This window comes from Schistocerca gregaria, chromosome 3 (genome assembly GCF_023897955.1).
Source record: "Schistocerca gregaria isolate iqSchGreg1 chromosome 3, iqSchGreg1.2, whole genome shotgun sequence".
In the NCBI taxonomy this organism is placed as follows: domain Eukaryota; kingdom Metazoa; phylum Arthropoda; class Insecta; order Orthoptera; family Acrididae; genus Schistocerca; species Schistocerca gregaria.
This window is the reverse complement of record NC_064922.1, coordinates 938,394,248-938,409,603: the sequence shown is the minus strand read 5'-3', so window position 1 is coordinate 938,409,603 and position 15,356 is coordinate 938,394,248. Positions and strand designations below refer to the sequence as shown.

At 42.2% G+C, this 15,356-nt stretch overlaps 1 protein-coding gene across 6 annotated transcripts in view; it reads left to right on the top strand.

Moving 5' to 3' along the window:
• Positions 1 to 15,356, top strand: part of LOC126355846 (proton channel OtopLc-like) — a 510,363-nt gene that overhangs the window by 434,273 nt on the left and 60,734 nt on the right. For all 6 annotated transcript variants that reach the window (XM_050006307.1, XM_050006306.1, XM_050006310.1 and 3 more), the window contains one exon: positions 2,383 to 2,563. In XM_050006307.1, coding sequence (XP_049862264.1) covers positions 2,383 to 2,563 — 181 coding nt within the window. The remainder of the gene's footprint in view (positions 1 to 2,382; positions 2,564 to 15,356) is intronic.

Below are 15,356 nucleotides of genomic sequence, written 5' to 3'. Positions count from 1 at the left end.
ATCTTAACAGACTTACAACGTCCATCTCTTCTGCCCAAAAAGAATTGATTACATACGTATTTTTTTCACCTTTAATGCACCCCGTTTCAAATTAGATGTTAAACTCAGAGCGAACGACAGAATGCACGTTACTGGAGAAATGTCACTTTCTTCTGTGCAGTGTATTTCTTTTACATAACTGTATCGTATATTTTAAGTACCGTTTTAGCTAACCCCAATAGTGAATATTGGTGAAAAATATTTTCTTAATTGCTTAGACATTTACCTCTAGACATTACGTGTTAAGTACGAGCTGTGAATACCGCACTAAGCGAATGTTGGAAACCTCCAAAGTAAACACTACATGAGAAACAGTGGACAGATTTGTATGCTGGAAGCCATTAGTATGTAAACACACGCTTGTACTTCTCTCTCTTATGAACACATATTGTTGTTCGAACTTACAATTGCTTCATCTCAGAACCCACATTTGTATCATTAGGGTATGTTGTCACAGTGACATTCAAATCGTTTTCTGCACTTGAGAAATGCAGACGTCCGATTTCAAAGAAAACAGTAGAGAAAGATGTGCGAATATCACAGAATGAATATTAATGAAATTATTGCACATTTCTACACGTCACGTTCGACTTATATAAGTGGCTATAGCCTTGAAATCAATAAAAAATTACCAATATTCAATTGTAATGCAATCACGAAAGAATGCTAAAGTTTATCAGGAAACTAAATTTAGCCAGTAGTGAGTTTCAAGAAGGAAATTGCCGTTTCGAAATCGCAGTATCATGTTTATGAATTCGATCGTATATGTCTGTAAAGCACGTTGCACTTTTCCGCAGCCATATAGTTCACCACCTTTTACTGAATATTACCGAAAGGAATTATGTATCTTGCAGATTCTTATGAGCTACATTTCTTCAGTATTTACAATATCACATTCCTGTTAACTACCGGTATGTCAACATTGTGAGCCATATGTTTGTGACTATTACAGCGTCATCTATCACAAAGCGGAAAAAGTGGTCCAACTAAAACATTCATATTTCTTTCCGTACTACATGAATATGTAATAATAAATGGGGGTTCCTATTTTTAAAAAACGCAGTTGATATCCGTTTGACCTATGGCAGCGCCATCTAGCGGGCCAACCATAGCGCCATCTCGTTTCCCCCTTCAAGTAGACAAGTTTCGTTCTTTGTAGTTTTTCGTTTGACGCTTATTTCGTGATATATTTGGCCCGGTCACGATCAGTAGACTACCCTGTATATTATCTTGCAAATCCAGGAATCGAATAAACAAAAACTTTTTCTTTGATATTTCTGCTGAGCAGACTACATGTCAGACAAGTTACATTCTTGTGAAAACTTCACTGATTTCCCTTATAAATAGACATTCAGCGGGGAAAGACCCATTTTTATACTCTCTTAAAACGAGTGTTCCTACAAAACAAAGAGTACTTGAACCCCACAAATTTAGCTTGCCTTTCACGCTACATCTATGTATTGGACCAATGTGTCATTGTATCATGTTGCCGAATGATGAGATGGTCACTTGAGATGATTGATCACACGGCATAGCCTACAACAGGAAGATTCACACAAAGTGTTTATTCAGTGCTACAGCTTTCGGAGCAGTAGTAAGTACCAAATCCGCTGTTTTGTTTTCACGAGAACTATTTGCATGAGCTGAATGTCACCTCTTCTTTACAATTGCATATTGTGAACAGTAAAGGCCTTAAATTATGCATTTGGAATACTCGCGAAACTGCCTTTACATTTATCGATTTATTCCTTTTAAGAGTGACCTGTTGAGTTCTTCGCGCTTACAGTTGACAACTTTCAGCTATCGCATTTTGAACTCGACTAATGATGTCGCGTACTGCCCGCTGCAATTCAAGCAAATAATTTTTCTGTCAGCATACTTTTGTGTTGGTAACGAAACAGTCGCGTGGTTTACAACCAATCATTTTATTTTCACAATATTGTCGCGAAAAAAACAGTGACCCGTATATGTAATAAATTTCCATTAATTTACGTCTATGGTCAAAAACTTTTTGTTAACAGATTACCGGTTTCGGTCTTCAATGACCATCATCAGATCTGTTTCATAAAAACAAAGTCCTAATGTACTCTAGCCATGGTGGCCTCGTCATGGCTGCAGTACATTAGGACTTTGTTTTTATGAAACAGATCTGATGATGGTCATTAAGGACCGAAACCGGTAATCTGTTAAAAAAACGTTTGTGACCATAGACGTAAATTAGAGGAAACTTCATAATTTTATTATTGATATACTACAAGAGTGTAGTTAGAATCTGAGATCTAGAGATTGTGCATGCCTTGCTTGTTGCGGTTGCCTGAGCAGTCTTTTATTTGGCGGCGACAGGACTCGCTGCTGCAGCAGATGAAGGTGTACAAGCACCGCGCCCTCGCCCGCTTCGGCTTGATGCACATGATCGGCACCAACCTCTCCGTCTGGCTCAACGTGCTCATCCAGGAGACCAAGCACGAGATCCTCACCTTCTACAGCCCCGAGAACAAGACGCTCGGCATCCAGCACCGCCTGCGTGAGTATGCACTCTGTTTTACCGCAACCGGGCTCCTTGCCAGTGACTGAATATACTGACTAAATTCAAACGACAAAGAACGTGTCGATGTATAACAGCCTATAATGTCCCTGTCCCAATTAAATATTTCCACTGATGGCAGTGATCATCATCACCATCTTCTTCTTCTTCTTCTACTACTACTACTACTACTACTACTACTACCACCACCAGCACCACCACCACCGTTTCTCGGCAATGCCACTGACTGCCACAAGCCTCCCCATCATCTCGAGTCCCTCGGATTCTTTCTTCCTCTCCTTTTAGCCACTTTTCCCTTGGCCTTCCCCTGTAACCTTTCATTCTCATTTAGTGCATCTTCCAATGTATCCTTGTCTCGTTCATTCTCTTTATACACTCGTCCCAATTGAAACTTTTTCCTTTAATCTCGTCTTCGAGGATTCCTTATGTCCTGTCTCCATAACAAGCCGTACATCTATGTTGTACAGTGTGTTAACTGTAAGACGGCCGAGATGTCAGGGGAGTGTGGGGAGAGGAGGAAGCAAGCATTGGCTGGCGTGGGGAGGTGAGGGGACTCGTTGGGGGGGGGGGGGGGGGGAGAGACAAGGCACGCCTACCAGTTTCAGTGTTGGCACTACAAATTGCGCGTCATGCTTACACGAAAGCAGACGAAAGGCTCGAAAGTAAAACTCGCTTTAAATGTTTTTCATAAACGAAACTGAAATCGTCATGTACATTAATATCTATTTATATAAAAACGAATGTATGTATGTTTGTCTACTATGCGCTCACAAACCATTTGGAAATGTACTGTAGTATGAATTAGTTTCGAAATAATACAGTAACCAGCGGTGTTTCCATACAAAGCAATACGGTAGCAAGGAAAAATGAAATATAAGGCAATTAGGACGAAATAGAGGGCCCCTTCAAAGTGATCGCGAACAAAATATCTAAAAAGGAAACTCACCTTTTCTTGCCAGGCGTTTGTGGTGATACGCCAGGATGATTCTTGTAAAACTGTTTAAATCTTCCAATGCTACACATGCTTTGCCCTGTGTATGTAGCAGCTCTCACTGACGATTTGTAAATGGGGTGAAGCAATTTCTTCTGCTCCCTTTCCCTTTGGCAGCATTCAATCACACGCAGTATAATTTTGCGAGCATCGCTACGAAATACTGGTTTCCTTCTAACTACCGGTAGGGGTTGTTGGCGACTTCCGAGATGGGCCAGCAACTGCCTCTTCACTCATTTTGATAATGTTTAGCACAACTGCACAATAAAAACACGCAGAACAGTACAACGCAAAACAATAACGAAGCAGACGACAATGGCTACCTTGTACAACACAGTCAGCTACGTAATGCTGGCAGCAGTCGGAACTGCGTGCCTACCGAAGCCTCCCGACGTTTACCGACTTCTACCGATTCAGGACTAGGGAGAGGTCTGCCATCTAAACGTTTACACACTGTACCTCGCAAGCGACCTCACGATGTGTGGCATAGAGTACCTCTAGCGCCACTATCGCTTTCCTCCTCTTCCGTTTCATTCATGAAGAACAATCGTAGCTGAAATTTCGTATGAGATCTAATTTCGTCATGGACGTGATCATTTCAAGAGAGTTATATGGCAGGATGTAAAATGTATCCCAGACGCGGCTGCCACTGAAGCTTTTGCGCTTACTAAACGATCCCAAGACGAAAAGTGTCACTCTTCTTTGGACTTCTTCCTTTAATACTTCTTAGCAAGGTTCTTAGATGGGGGAACAGTACTCAAGAATCGGTCGAGCAATTGTTTCGTAAGCGACTTCTTTCGTGGAAAAATTACATTTCCTAAAGATTTTTCCAATGAATCTCAGCCTCGGACCTGCTATTTCTACAGTTTGTTCCACGTCGTCACTTCACTTTGAGTAGTCCTGTCTGCTTCCTTCTAGATATTTTACGGTTATTACTGTCCTCAGTGATGTTTTGCCAATAGCATAATCGAGCAATACTGGATCTTTTCATTATTTACGCACAATATGTCTCATTCATTTATTTTCAACCCCCTGCACAAATCATCGATCGTCTGAGGTTTTTCTGCATTTTCTCACAGCCTTGCAACCTTCCTATAGATATCGTCATCGCCTGCAACAAGCCTCATAGATCTTCTGTCGTTATCCAAAAGATTATTTACGATTATATACATTGCCAGAAGTAAACGCAACACCCTCAGTGTCTGTTTTCAGGTGCGCCAGGGTATAAAACGGGTGTACTGAGAGTTTGTAGTGGTAGTTGTCACTGTCATCAGTAATCATATGGGGCTCAAGCGGCCTCCTGTATTTGCACCCTTGCAGGTGAAAATCGACTCATGTTGCGAGCAGCACTGGACATCAGCCAAGGATGAAACCCGGGCACATGTGGCATCTACAGTGTCATCAGGGACCATTGCGATTCTGGAGTCGTGAAAGGAGTTGTTTCAGTTGCGAGTTGCTTCTGTCAGTAAGCGTGTGGTGAAGATGCACGTGTAGGGCGATACCTGCTGAGCTGCATATTCCGGATTGCACTCGCCCACGACACAAAAATCCCATACCAGGCTTCATGGTCTGGGAAGTCATCAGTTTCAACTTGCGGTCACATTCGGTGTTCCTGCAATATAAAGCAACCAGTGCCCGCTATATTTCACAGGCTGTTAGCACCGTACTATTGCCATTTTTTTTTTTCGCCAGTAAGCTGGACAATGCACGTCCACAAAAGGCCGCTACGGCGCAACGTATTCTTCGTGGTGGACATCAACATTTCTGGCCAGTACGATCACCAGATCTCTCGTCAATTGAACACTTATGGGACATGATGACGCGGGAACTTACTGCTTCTCCAGGACCTGCAAGAACCACTACCGAATTGCAACAACAGGTGCAAGATGCTTGCGACAGACTATTTGCATGCGAGCATACACGGCTGTACTGCTGCCATAGGAGGGGGGGGGGGAGGGGGGGGGGCGGCACATGGTGTACTGGTACAACTGTATGTGCACCATTTACTGTGTTGTGTGCGTTTCATTTGGTCTAAATTTGTTACGAGATCGTCATACACCCCTAGAATGATAAACTACGTGTTACCTCACTTGTCAATAGAATGACCTTGTCCTTGATAGTGCTGCATTTTTTTTCTAGCAGTGAATATTATAAACAGTGATTGCTCAACAATACTCGCTGGCGTACTTCAGGAACTGTCTGTACATCAGTCGATTTCATCCCGTTAAGAATAACGTATTGAGCTCTAACCATTAGAAACTCCTGAGTCCAGTCACAATTGTGGTCCAATACTGAGGCAGTTCGTATTCGTATCACTAAGCGACTTTTCAGAATTGTATAAAATGCATTCCGGATGTAAAGAAATAATTAATCAACCTCGTTGCCTATGTCTAAGACACTCATACCTATTCCATCTTTGTTCCATCTATCTGACATCTCAAAAACTTCATTTCTCTTGCTCGCATTTTACTTTTTTTTTCCTCCCTCCATAATCCAGATGCCTCAAGAGTACAACAGAATGGGCACGTAATACATTCAGTAAACTTCCCCCCTCCCCCCTTGTTGTTATGGGGGACTTCTTTTGCCTCTAGGTTATTTCTTGCATTACGATGTATTATACTACCCAGGTACTCGTGAAACTTTTCGCCCTTTTCAGATGCACCCCATTCAGTGTCACCTATGTCATCACTTACGATTTTTCATATATTAGACAACGTCTTTCAGAAATTTATTCGCATTGCTACTATTTACATTGTATGCAATATCTACGTGTTGTTCGGCTTTTTTGCGTGGCAGATGTATTTCTTTACTTTTAAGTTACTGTACCGCTTACGTTGTGCAAAAAAACCTTAAAACCAGAAAAATATGGCTGCAGGACAACAGAAGAAGAGCAACGCACGTACAGAAATGACATACAATACAAATGTTAATAGTAGCAATGCGAATAAACCTGAAAAGCATCGTGCTATCTATGAAAAAATGTAACTGGTGCGGTAATCACTTGATAAATAAATTTACTGAAGTTCTTTCAATTACAATTGGTATAAATCTGTGGTTTGCTCCACAAATTTCTGAGCATTGGCCGAAAAACAGTCCAGGCCGGTTTATTATAAATGTTCCTTGATTTAGTCGACTTGGTTTATTATTGAAATCATTGTCGTGCTTAATTAATTGTATTTTTCTGGTACCGGTCACATTTATTTACATTAAGTTTAATTATTAATTACTCCACACATTAACGGTAGCATGGCTATACTTAATAATAATAATAATAATAATAATAATAATGAGAGAAACTAAGGAGAAACTGGGTAGTTGAAGCTACAGAGAGACAGCCGAGATCTCAACGAAGAACTGTTCGCACAGTAGCATTTGAGGAGCTGGTATTGGATTGTGTGGGAGACGATTCATCAATAAGCATCGTGTTCTGACGGAAAGGTCAGTGCGTCACCTTTTGCCGTTGCAAGCGGTCAGCACCTATCTGTTGTAAGGTCAGCTCTGGAAAGTGAGGTGGCTGTGAGCCCTATGGTACGCATATCCGTACTGTAGCCGGATAGTTTAGAAAATGTTTGTAAGAAGGGAAATAATAACGCACCAACAACGAAGTTCAATAGTTAAAAGCTACACAAGGTGGACGGAGGTGGCCCAGCGGGACTGCACGAAATATTCAAGTGCCACCGGAGGTGTAGTACTGCCAGTGCTAGCTGTGCAGAGGTGAGATGCGAATATGCAAAGTTCTTCATGACTGGTCGGAAATCTGTCGTCACAGACTCGGGCCACCTATGACTGGCGGCGAGGGAACTCTCTCTTCAAATAACATGGAGTTTTACGCGAAAAGACCTCTGTTCTCTATGTTCCCATGAGATGGCGACGGCCGACCAGTCCCACGTTACAGATTTTCGAGAGCATCACGGAAGTAGCCTAGAGTTCTCGTCTCCCTTCGTGTGTCGCCTTAGGGAGGGTTCCCTGCCCCTTTTAGCATATATAATATCAGCTGTTTGTTGGGGCTGGTCTGACTTGTTGCTTCTCCATTGCCGTAGCGGGGACCGTCTGCTTGAATGCCCTTTGTTCGGCATACTCAAGCGTAGGAGACTGCCGGGTTGTGTGTTCGCATGAATGTAAGCTAACAACCACGTGCTTACACCAAACCTGATACGTGTCCTTGGGAACCATCAAGTGACGAATAGAGGCTCGTCCTTCAAGGTAACAGCTGTATTCAGCGGCTTCGGCTAAGCGAAGAAGCTGGGCAGTTCTAGTTATGGAACTGCAGTGGGTGGTACCTACAGAAAGGCTGTCCGTGTTTCTATTGTTTGCTTATTTGTATCATTTCTTACTTCTGGTTCCTCCTCTCCCAAATTAACATTGGCGGCTGTAGTCGCAGACCACGGCAACGGATCAGCTCGTCTGAGCAGTGCACACTTCTCGCATTACAAAGAGGACGGTCCTGGTGGGACAGTAGTTGCGTAAACAATGTATACAAGAGGTTGAGCCAAATTATTTTTTCAACTCAGTCACTATTTTGAGCAACTACTGTGAGCTTATTATGGTAGTGCTGTAAGGCGTAGGTCTGACACGTTTCAAAATGGTTCAAATGGCTCTGAGTGCTATTGGACTTAACAGCTGAGGTCATCAGTTCCCTAGAACTTAGTACTAATTAAACCTAACTAACCAAAGGTCATCACGCACATCCATTCCCGAAGCAGGGTTCGAAGCTGCGACCGTAGCAGCAGCGCGGTTCCGGACTGAAGCACCTAGAACCGCTCGGTCACAACGGTCGGCCTTTCTCGTTTACGTCAATGAAGAACGAAATATTTATTTCGTCCATTAATGCACAACTGCATGGACTACCCTAGCACGCCTCTCTTCTCAATCCAAATTTCCATTCACGCCTCAGATCAGCTGGTATTTCCCTAAACTTGAACAACATTGCAGAGGCTCTCCATCTCTACTTGACTAGCACCTCAGCATCGAACGAAACTGGGGATCCTTCCTAAAACCTAGGCCTAGGTGCTTTAATCAAATGAAACCATATGATTCTAGAGACCTTTTAAAGTCTCAAATTTCTATGATGTATACAGTATATGCAGATATGAAAATACGAGGGTCACTCCAAAAGAAATACACACAATTTTTTTTAAATCCATCCTTTTATTCTACATGTTTGAAAGTTTTACAATGTGTAGATACATGCTTTACGAACAATATTTTCGTTTCTCCACATAATTTCCATTTCCTCTCAACTGCCTTACGCCATCTTGCAACCAGCGCTTGTATACCCCCACGGTAAAGTTCTGGACCAAACTGTTGGAGCCACTGTTTGGCAGGGTGCACAAGGGAGTCATCTTTAAACCTTGTTCCACGAATACAGTCTTTCAGTTTCCCAAAGAGATGATAGTCACATGGAGCCAGGTCAGGACTGTAAGGCGGGTGTTTCAGTGTTGTCCGTCCGAGTTTTGTGATCGCTTCCATGGTTTTCTGACTGACACGTGGCCGTACATTGTCGTGCAACAGCAAAACATCCTGCTTTTTCGATGTGGTCGAACACGACTCAGTCGATCTTGAAGTTTCTTCAGTGTCGTCACATATGCATCAGAACTTATGGTGTTTCCACTTGGCATGATGTCCACAAGGAAGAGTCCTTCGGAATCGAAAAACATCGTAGCCATAACTTTTCCAGCAGAAGGTGTGGTTTTGATTTTTTTTTCTTGGGTGAATTTTCATGAAGCCACTCCATTGATTGCCTCTTCGTCTCTGGTGAAAAATGATGGAGCCATGTTTCATCACTTGTCTCAATTCTTCCAAGCAATTCATCTCCACCATTCTCGTACTGTTCCAAAAGTTCGCCACATACCGTTTTTTCTTGTTTCTTTGTGAGCCAATGTCAACATCCTGGGAACCCACTTGGCACAAACCTTTTCTAACGCCAACACTTTCAGTATTCTGCAAACACTTCCTTCCCTTATCCCACCGTAGCGTGACAATTCGTTCACTGTGATGCGTCTGTCAGCAGTCACCAATTCGTTAACTCTCTGTACATTGTCTGGAGTGTGTCCAGTACGAGGTCTGCCGCTGCGAGGACAATCCTCAATATTGCCGTGCCCGCTTTCATCACGTAACATGCTTGCCCACCGACTAACTGTACTGCGATCGACAGCAGCCTCTCCATAAACCTTTTTCAAACTCTTGTGGATGTTTCCCACTGTCTCGTTTTCACAGCACAGGAATTCTATGACAGCACGTTGTTTCTGACAAACGTCAAGTGTAGCAGCCATCTTGAAGACATGCTATGACGGCGCCACTCACGGAACAGGTTGAACTAAATTTGAAAACAAGCGGGAAGGATGTATCCACGCACTGTAAAACTTTCACACATGCAGAATGAAAACTGTATTTTTACAAAAATAGTGTGCATTTCTTTTGGAGTGACCCTCGTATGTACTAAAACCCCACCTGACTAACATATCGTCGTGTTTGCTCTGTGGTAACTGTGTGAACATCAACGTTCCTCAAATGAAACTATATGGTCCAGACGCTTTACCAAGTCTGAAACATCTATGATGTACATATGAAGACTGAAGCGAAGAACGAAAATTTGTACCGAGGCTGGATTCGAAGCCAGGTCTCTTGCTCACTTGGGAGATGTGGTAACCGCTATGCCACAATGACACAGTGGCTTTGCACAGCTGCATGTAGTACCATAGAGTGCTCCAGTTCTAAAACTTGAGGTGTGATGTGTGCTAGGGTACTCTATGCAGTTGTGCAAAGCCAAAAGCAAGTAGTGTAGTGCTTAGCGCATCTGCAAAGTGAGCGGACACCAAGGTTCGAATCCCAGCCTCAGTACAATTCTTCATTCGTCACTTCAGTCACCATATACACATCATAGATGTTTGCGAGTTAGAAAAAACTCTGGAACCATATAGTTTCATTTGAGGAACATTACTGTTAATGCAATTACCAAGCAGCAAACGTGAGGATATGTTACAGTGATATTCTGTAGTGGTGGTGGATGGAATAGTTCAGCACGACACACCACACGGGTGACGACGCACTTAGCACTGTCCATTGAATGCAGGATGGACAAGACCAGCGATTTCCGTGTCCTACATTGCGGCAGATGATGTGTACTCCCAACCATGGGACACTATCTCTAAGTTTGTGCAGACCCTGACCGTGGCGTATCGTGTGTGCTTCCACATGGGGAATCAATTGCCGCCAGAGTCAACTGCCTTGAACAACATGTTAAAGACGACTATAGCTGCTTGTAAAAGATGATGAGTGCTGAGCACCCATGCCCTTGAAAAGTACGATCTTGTAATGAAGCACAGAAACCACTGGTCGGAAAGAATGCCTAAGGTTGCACTTCAGCCACTTCTGACTGCTATGTTGCTAGCTGGCTGGTTGTGGCTGCAGAATTCTGTGTCCGCGAAACTGCGAAAAGGGTTCTCTGGATCCACTGCGAGTGTGGAACGTTCTTCACTACTTCACACCTTTCGCACGGTACTTCCATATCAGCGGACCAGGAGCTACTTGTGACTAGCTGACAGCATGAGACGACCCGTGAGGTAAGCTGAGACAGCAGTGGCTGGGGCGACATCGATGGTGTTGATACAAATCGTTCTGTAACTACTGCTTTAAGTCGTGAGTGAGCTGTAGACAATTTTTGATGGTTATTATTATCATTACAAAAAACCTGGTAGGTTGAAGAAAGTAGCCACTACATGTAAATGGAACACCTTTTATTTTCTCAATGCGTTTGGGGTGTGGCTCATACGATGACCTGGTAAGTTAATAACACATTTTTCAGTTACAAATGTGTATACGGGCAGAAACGTATTTGTACGGGCACAACGGTGTTTAACCAAAGTTCAAAAAAATTTTTTTACGGAAATACGTACCACAATTCGTATGAGTACAACGCTGTGACAAAGAAATATTTCGACTTACAGTACATGAAGTTACCATACTCACAGTAGGACACAGGCAGCTAGCAGACGAATGAATATAGCGGCTCGCAACACCGCAGAAGTTAACGCGCTTAAGCTGGACGCACGTGAGCAGTGATGCTGCAGCCCGCCAGTACATTACTTTTTCATAAGGTTTATTTTGCATTACAAACAGACGTTTTTACGAATTTTAAAGTGGTGTGTGATCCACTCCAACGCACAGCTACAGTAAAACACATTTTAAACAAATTGTAAAAGAGAAAAATAACAGTAAAAAGTTTAAATCTACACATAAAAGCGTAGTTACAAAGTAAATTCTATTGTTGGACACTGTCTGTGCCGGCCGTTATGGGCGAGCGGTTTTAGGTGCTTCCGTCTGGAACCGCTCTGCTGCTACGGTCGCAGGTTTGATTCCTGCCACGGGCATGGATGTGTGTGATGTCCTTATGTTAGTTAGGTTTAAGTAGTTCTAAGTCTAGGGGACTGATGACCTCACATGTTAAGTTCCATAGTGCTTAGAGCCATATGAACCATTTCAAAGTCAATACCACCATTAGACACATTATTTGAACGTCAGCATTTTCATCAGTCACTGCTTATATGTATATACTTCACCTTTACAACTGTTTCTTCCTCTCTCGCGTATTTTGCCAGTTCTGTTCTTTTATTAAGAAGGGATGACATGAAAAGAGAGTAATGTGTTTTACCCGACGCTCCCCTGAAAGGTTTACTAGTTGGTTACTGGATTTTTGATTTAGTAATTGCACTAAAATTTAGCTCAAATGTATCAGTCATTAAGAAGCATCTTACTTACGCATCAGCGTTAAGTGTGTGGGACTGGCTGGAACACCTGTAATCTTATTAAGAAAATGATAGCAGTCATGCAATTGCCTGTTCAAGGAATGCTTTGACCGTGTTATTTGAAACTGAAATAATGACAGGATAATTTAAAGGCATCGGAATTTGAAATCCCGGAACTAAATGGCCATGCAATTTTCACCTAGAACATTGACAATTTCTGCTGGTGAAATGCATCTCTGTGATCGGCGTATGGTGACTGTTGCACAGTCAGTCTACAGCTGTAATAAGAAACATGGATAATTATTTAATATAGTGGTATTAATGATAGTAAAATTATTAAACACTAGACTGATTTAACGTAAATATATATTACGATATTAACGTTACTGTTACACATTACGAAGTGGTTACCAACTGTAGCGGAAAGGGCGTGTAGTCGTAACTAGGGGTGAACCAGAAGTGTCTCTCCTTCACAGCAACGATGTAGGAGCCAAACAATCATTCGTTTATTTAAACAAAATTCGTCACTGAGACGTAACAACCGTTAACCGCAGCTCATCGCTGCTCTGTCGAAATGGGGTGTTTAAACTTCCCTTTGAATGGGACTGCAAACCCATGCCAAGAACATCAATATATGACAAAGATATTTTACACTACATAACATCAGTTGAAGCAAACATTGAATGTGCCGATAGAAAATGACATCGCAGATACCTTTTAACCAACTAAATTCCGAACATTTTGAATGAACATAAGGACAGGTGAATATGTGGACCATTCAGAAGCAATGTTTCTTGCAGGGAAAACTCGACTATTCTCTGTTAGTACGCGCATAAGGTCTGGAAGAGGGAAGGGGGTGGCGGGAAGCAGAGATAATGGTACCAGAGGTACCCCACTCACTGTAAGCTGGCTTGCGGAATACAGATGTAGATACACACATCTCAAGGAACTGGCTGAAAAAGGGTGCCTTGTTTGGCTCTAAAACACTCTGGCATAGATGCCGCTATTGAAAGTAGCCAGGGTCACTCACGATAACCTAATGTCATCCCAGACCCCAGGCCCTCAATTTCGTCCGGTAGAGTCTTGATAACGCTCTCTGGGAGATGGCGCTAAGAGTTTAAACTGCCCATCACACTCTCTATCGTATCTGTAGGGCAGTGTTATATAACTGGGTTTTGTCTGTGCTTTGAGGATTACAAATTCTTCAGTTCCTTGCTCAAAAATGTTTCGGCACATCTTTATGACAGGTGGGTCCTTATTTTATTACGTATCTTAGAAAATAGTCGGTAGGTTTTGTAGAAACTTCATTACACTGAATTAGGTCAGATGGCTATGAGCGCTATGGGACTGAACTTCAGAGGTCATGAGTCCCCTTGAACAGGAGACGCTGGAAAGGCCTCCGTTTACGTCGATGCAGGACTGTGCTCAGTTTATGAAACTGTGAGACATGCCTTACTTCATCGGACGTTCGATTAACCACTGGGACTGAGAAAGATAAATATCTCTGTAAATAAAGCCTATTAATATTCATCAAAGCTAGTATGTTAACTTAATAAAATCCAACAAAAAAGCAAATGAAATTTATGCCTTCTACGTTCCTGCGAAATTACGTAAAAATGCTCTATTTTTGATCGTAAAGAGCAAAAACGTATTTTAAACTTTACAACACTGAAAACTGAGTGCTTTCTCTTCCGAGGTGAAATTAATTTAATATACATTCCGCTGTGAATCTAGAATAAAATTCATTTTCTTCATGCTTTTTGGTATTACATTCAGTGTTGCTCAAGCCAATGTTAACCTGAGCAGCGGCTGATGTGGTTTTAGCCTTAGAAATTAATCTGTAACTCAAAGATAACATTCGATTGAGAATTATTCTTGCTATTGGACTTCGTGAAACACAAGTGACTTCTCGCAAACTGAAAGATTTGGGTTTCCTGTTTAACATGAAATGGAATTCTGAATAATTGAAAAACAAATATTCACCATACAACATAAGCATTCGCCCGCACATCTACTGACTACATTTACTAAGGATAAGATAGAGAAAAGATTTTTCAAAATCATGCACAGAAATGAAATAGCACTTAATTATTATTTACTAATAAATATTAACACTTACGTTACATTATCAGGGTTCCACATAGGCAACGAAAGCATCATACCGATAATTCGGCAGTTGCAGTACGTAAAAAATTTGGTAATCTAATGATCTAGAAGTACGATGATCGGAGTGTCTGAGTCTCTTCATATCTGGTAATAATGCGAATGATTTTCCGAATGTCTGACTCAAACTCGGAGAATAGAATGGAAAAAAATGAATGTGTGCTCCGCCTTAAATAGTCTTTCAAGGAGGTTCATACCTCACTACGAGTAAACAATCATTCATCACTGATCCGAAGTTTCCATATATACTGCGTGAAAGAGTTAGCCTTATTATAAAATACGAACAATAAAGGAGGAGGTATCACAATGCATAGCAGTTCTGACTGAGGGATAGCAGCAACAGCGTTTTCATTGTTCTATTGACCGCCCCTGATAGCTGAGTGGTCAGCGCGACGGAATGTCATACCCAACGGCCCGGGTTCGATTCCCGGCTGGATCGGAGGTTTTCTACGCACAGGGACTGTGTGTGTTGTTGTCCTAATCGTTATCATTTCATCCCAATCGACACGCAAGTCGCCGGTGTGGCGTCAACTCTAAAGACTTGCACCAGGCGAGCGGTCTACCCGACGGGAGGCCCTAGTCACACAGCATTTCCATTTCCATTGTTCTGCTGTAGTTTTTCCTTTGCGTGATGATCATTTGAGTACTTCTGTCCTTTCAATTTACCCCACAGGTAAATGATGCTGTAGTATACAGAGAAGTTGCAGCATTAGAAAACTGTAGCGAAATGCGGGAAGATCCGCAGCGGATAGGCACTTGGTGCAGGGAGTGGTAACTGACCCTTAACATAGACAAATGTAATGTATCGCGAATACATGGAAAGAAGGATCCTTTATTGTATGATTATATGATAGTGGAACAAACACTGGTAGCA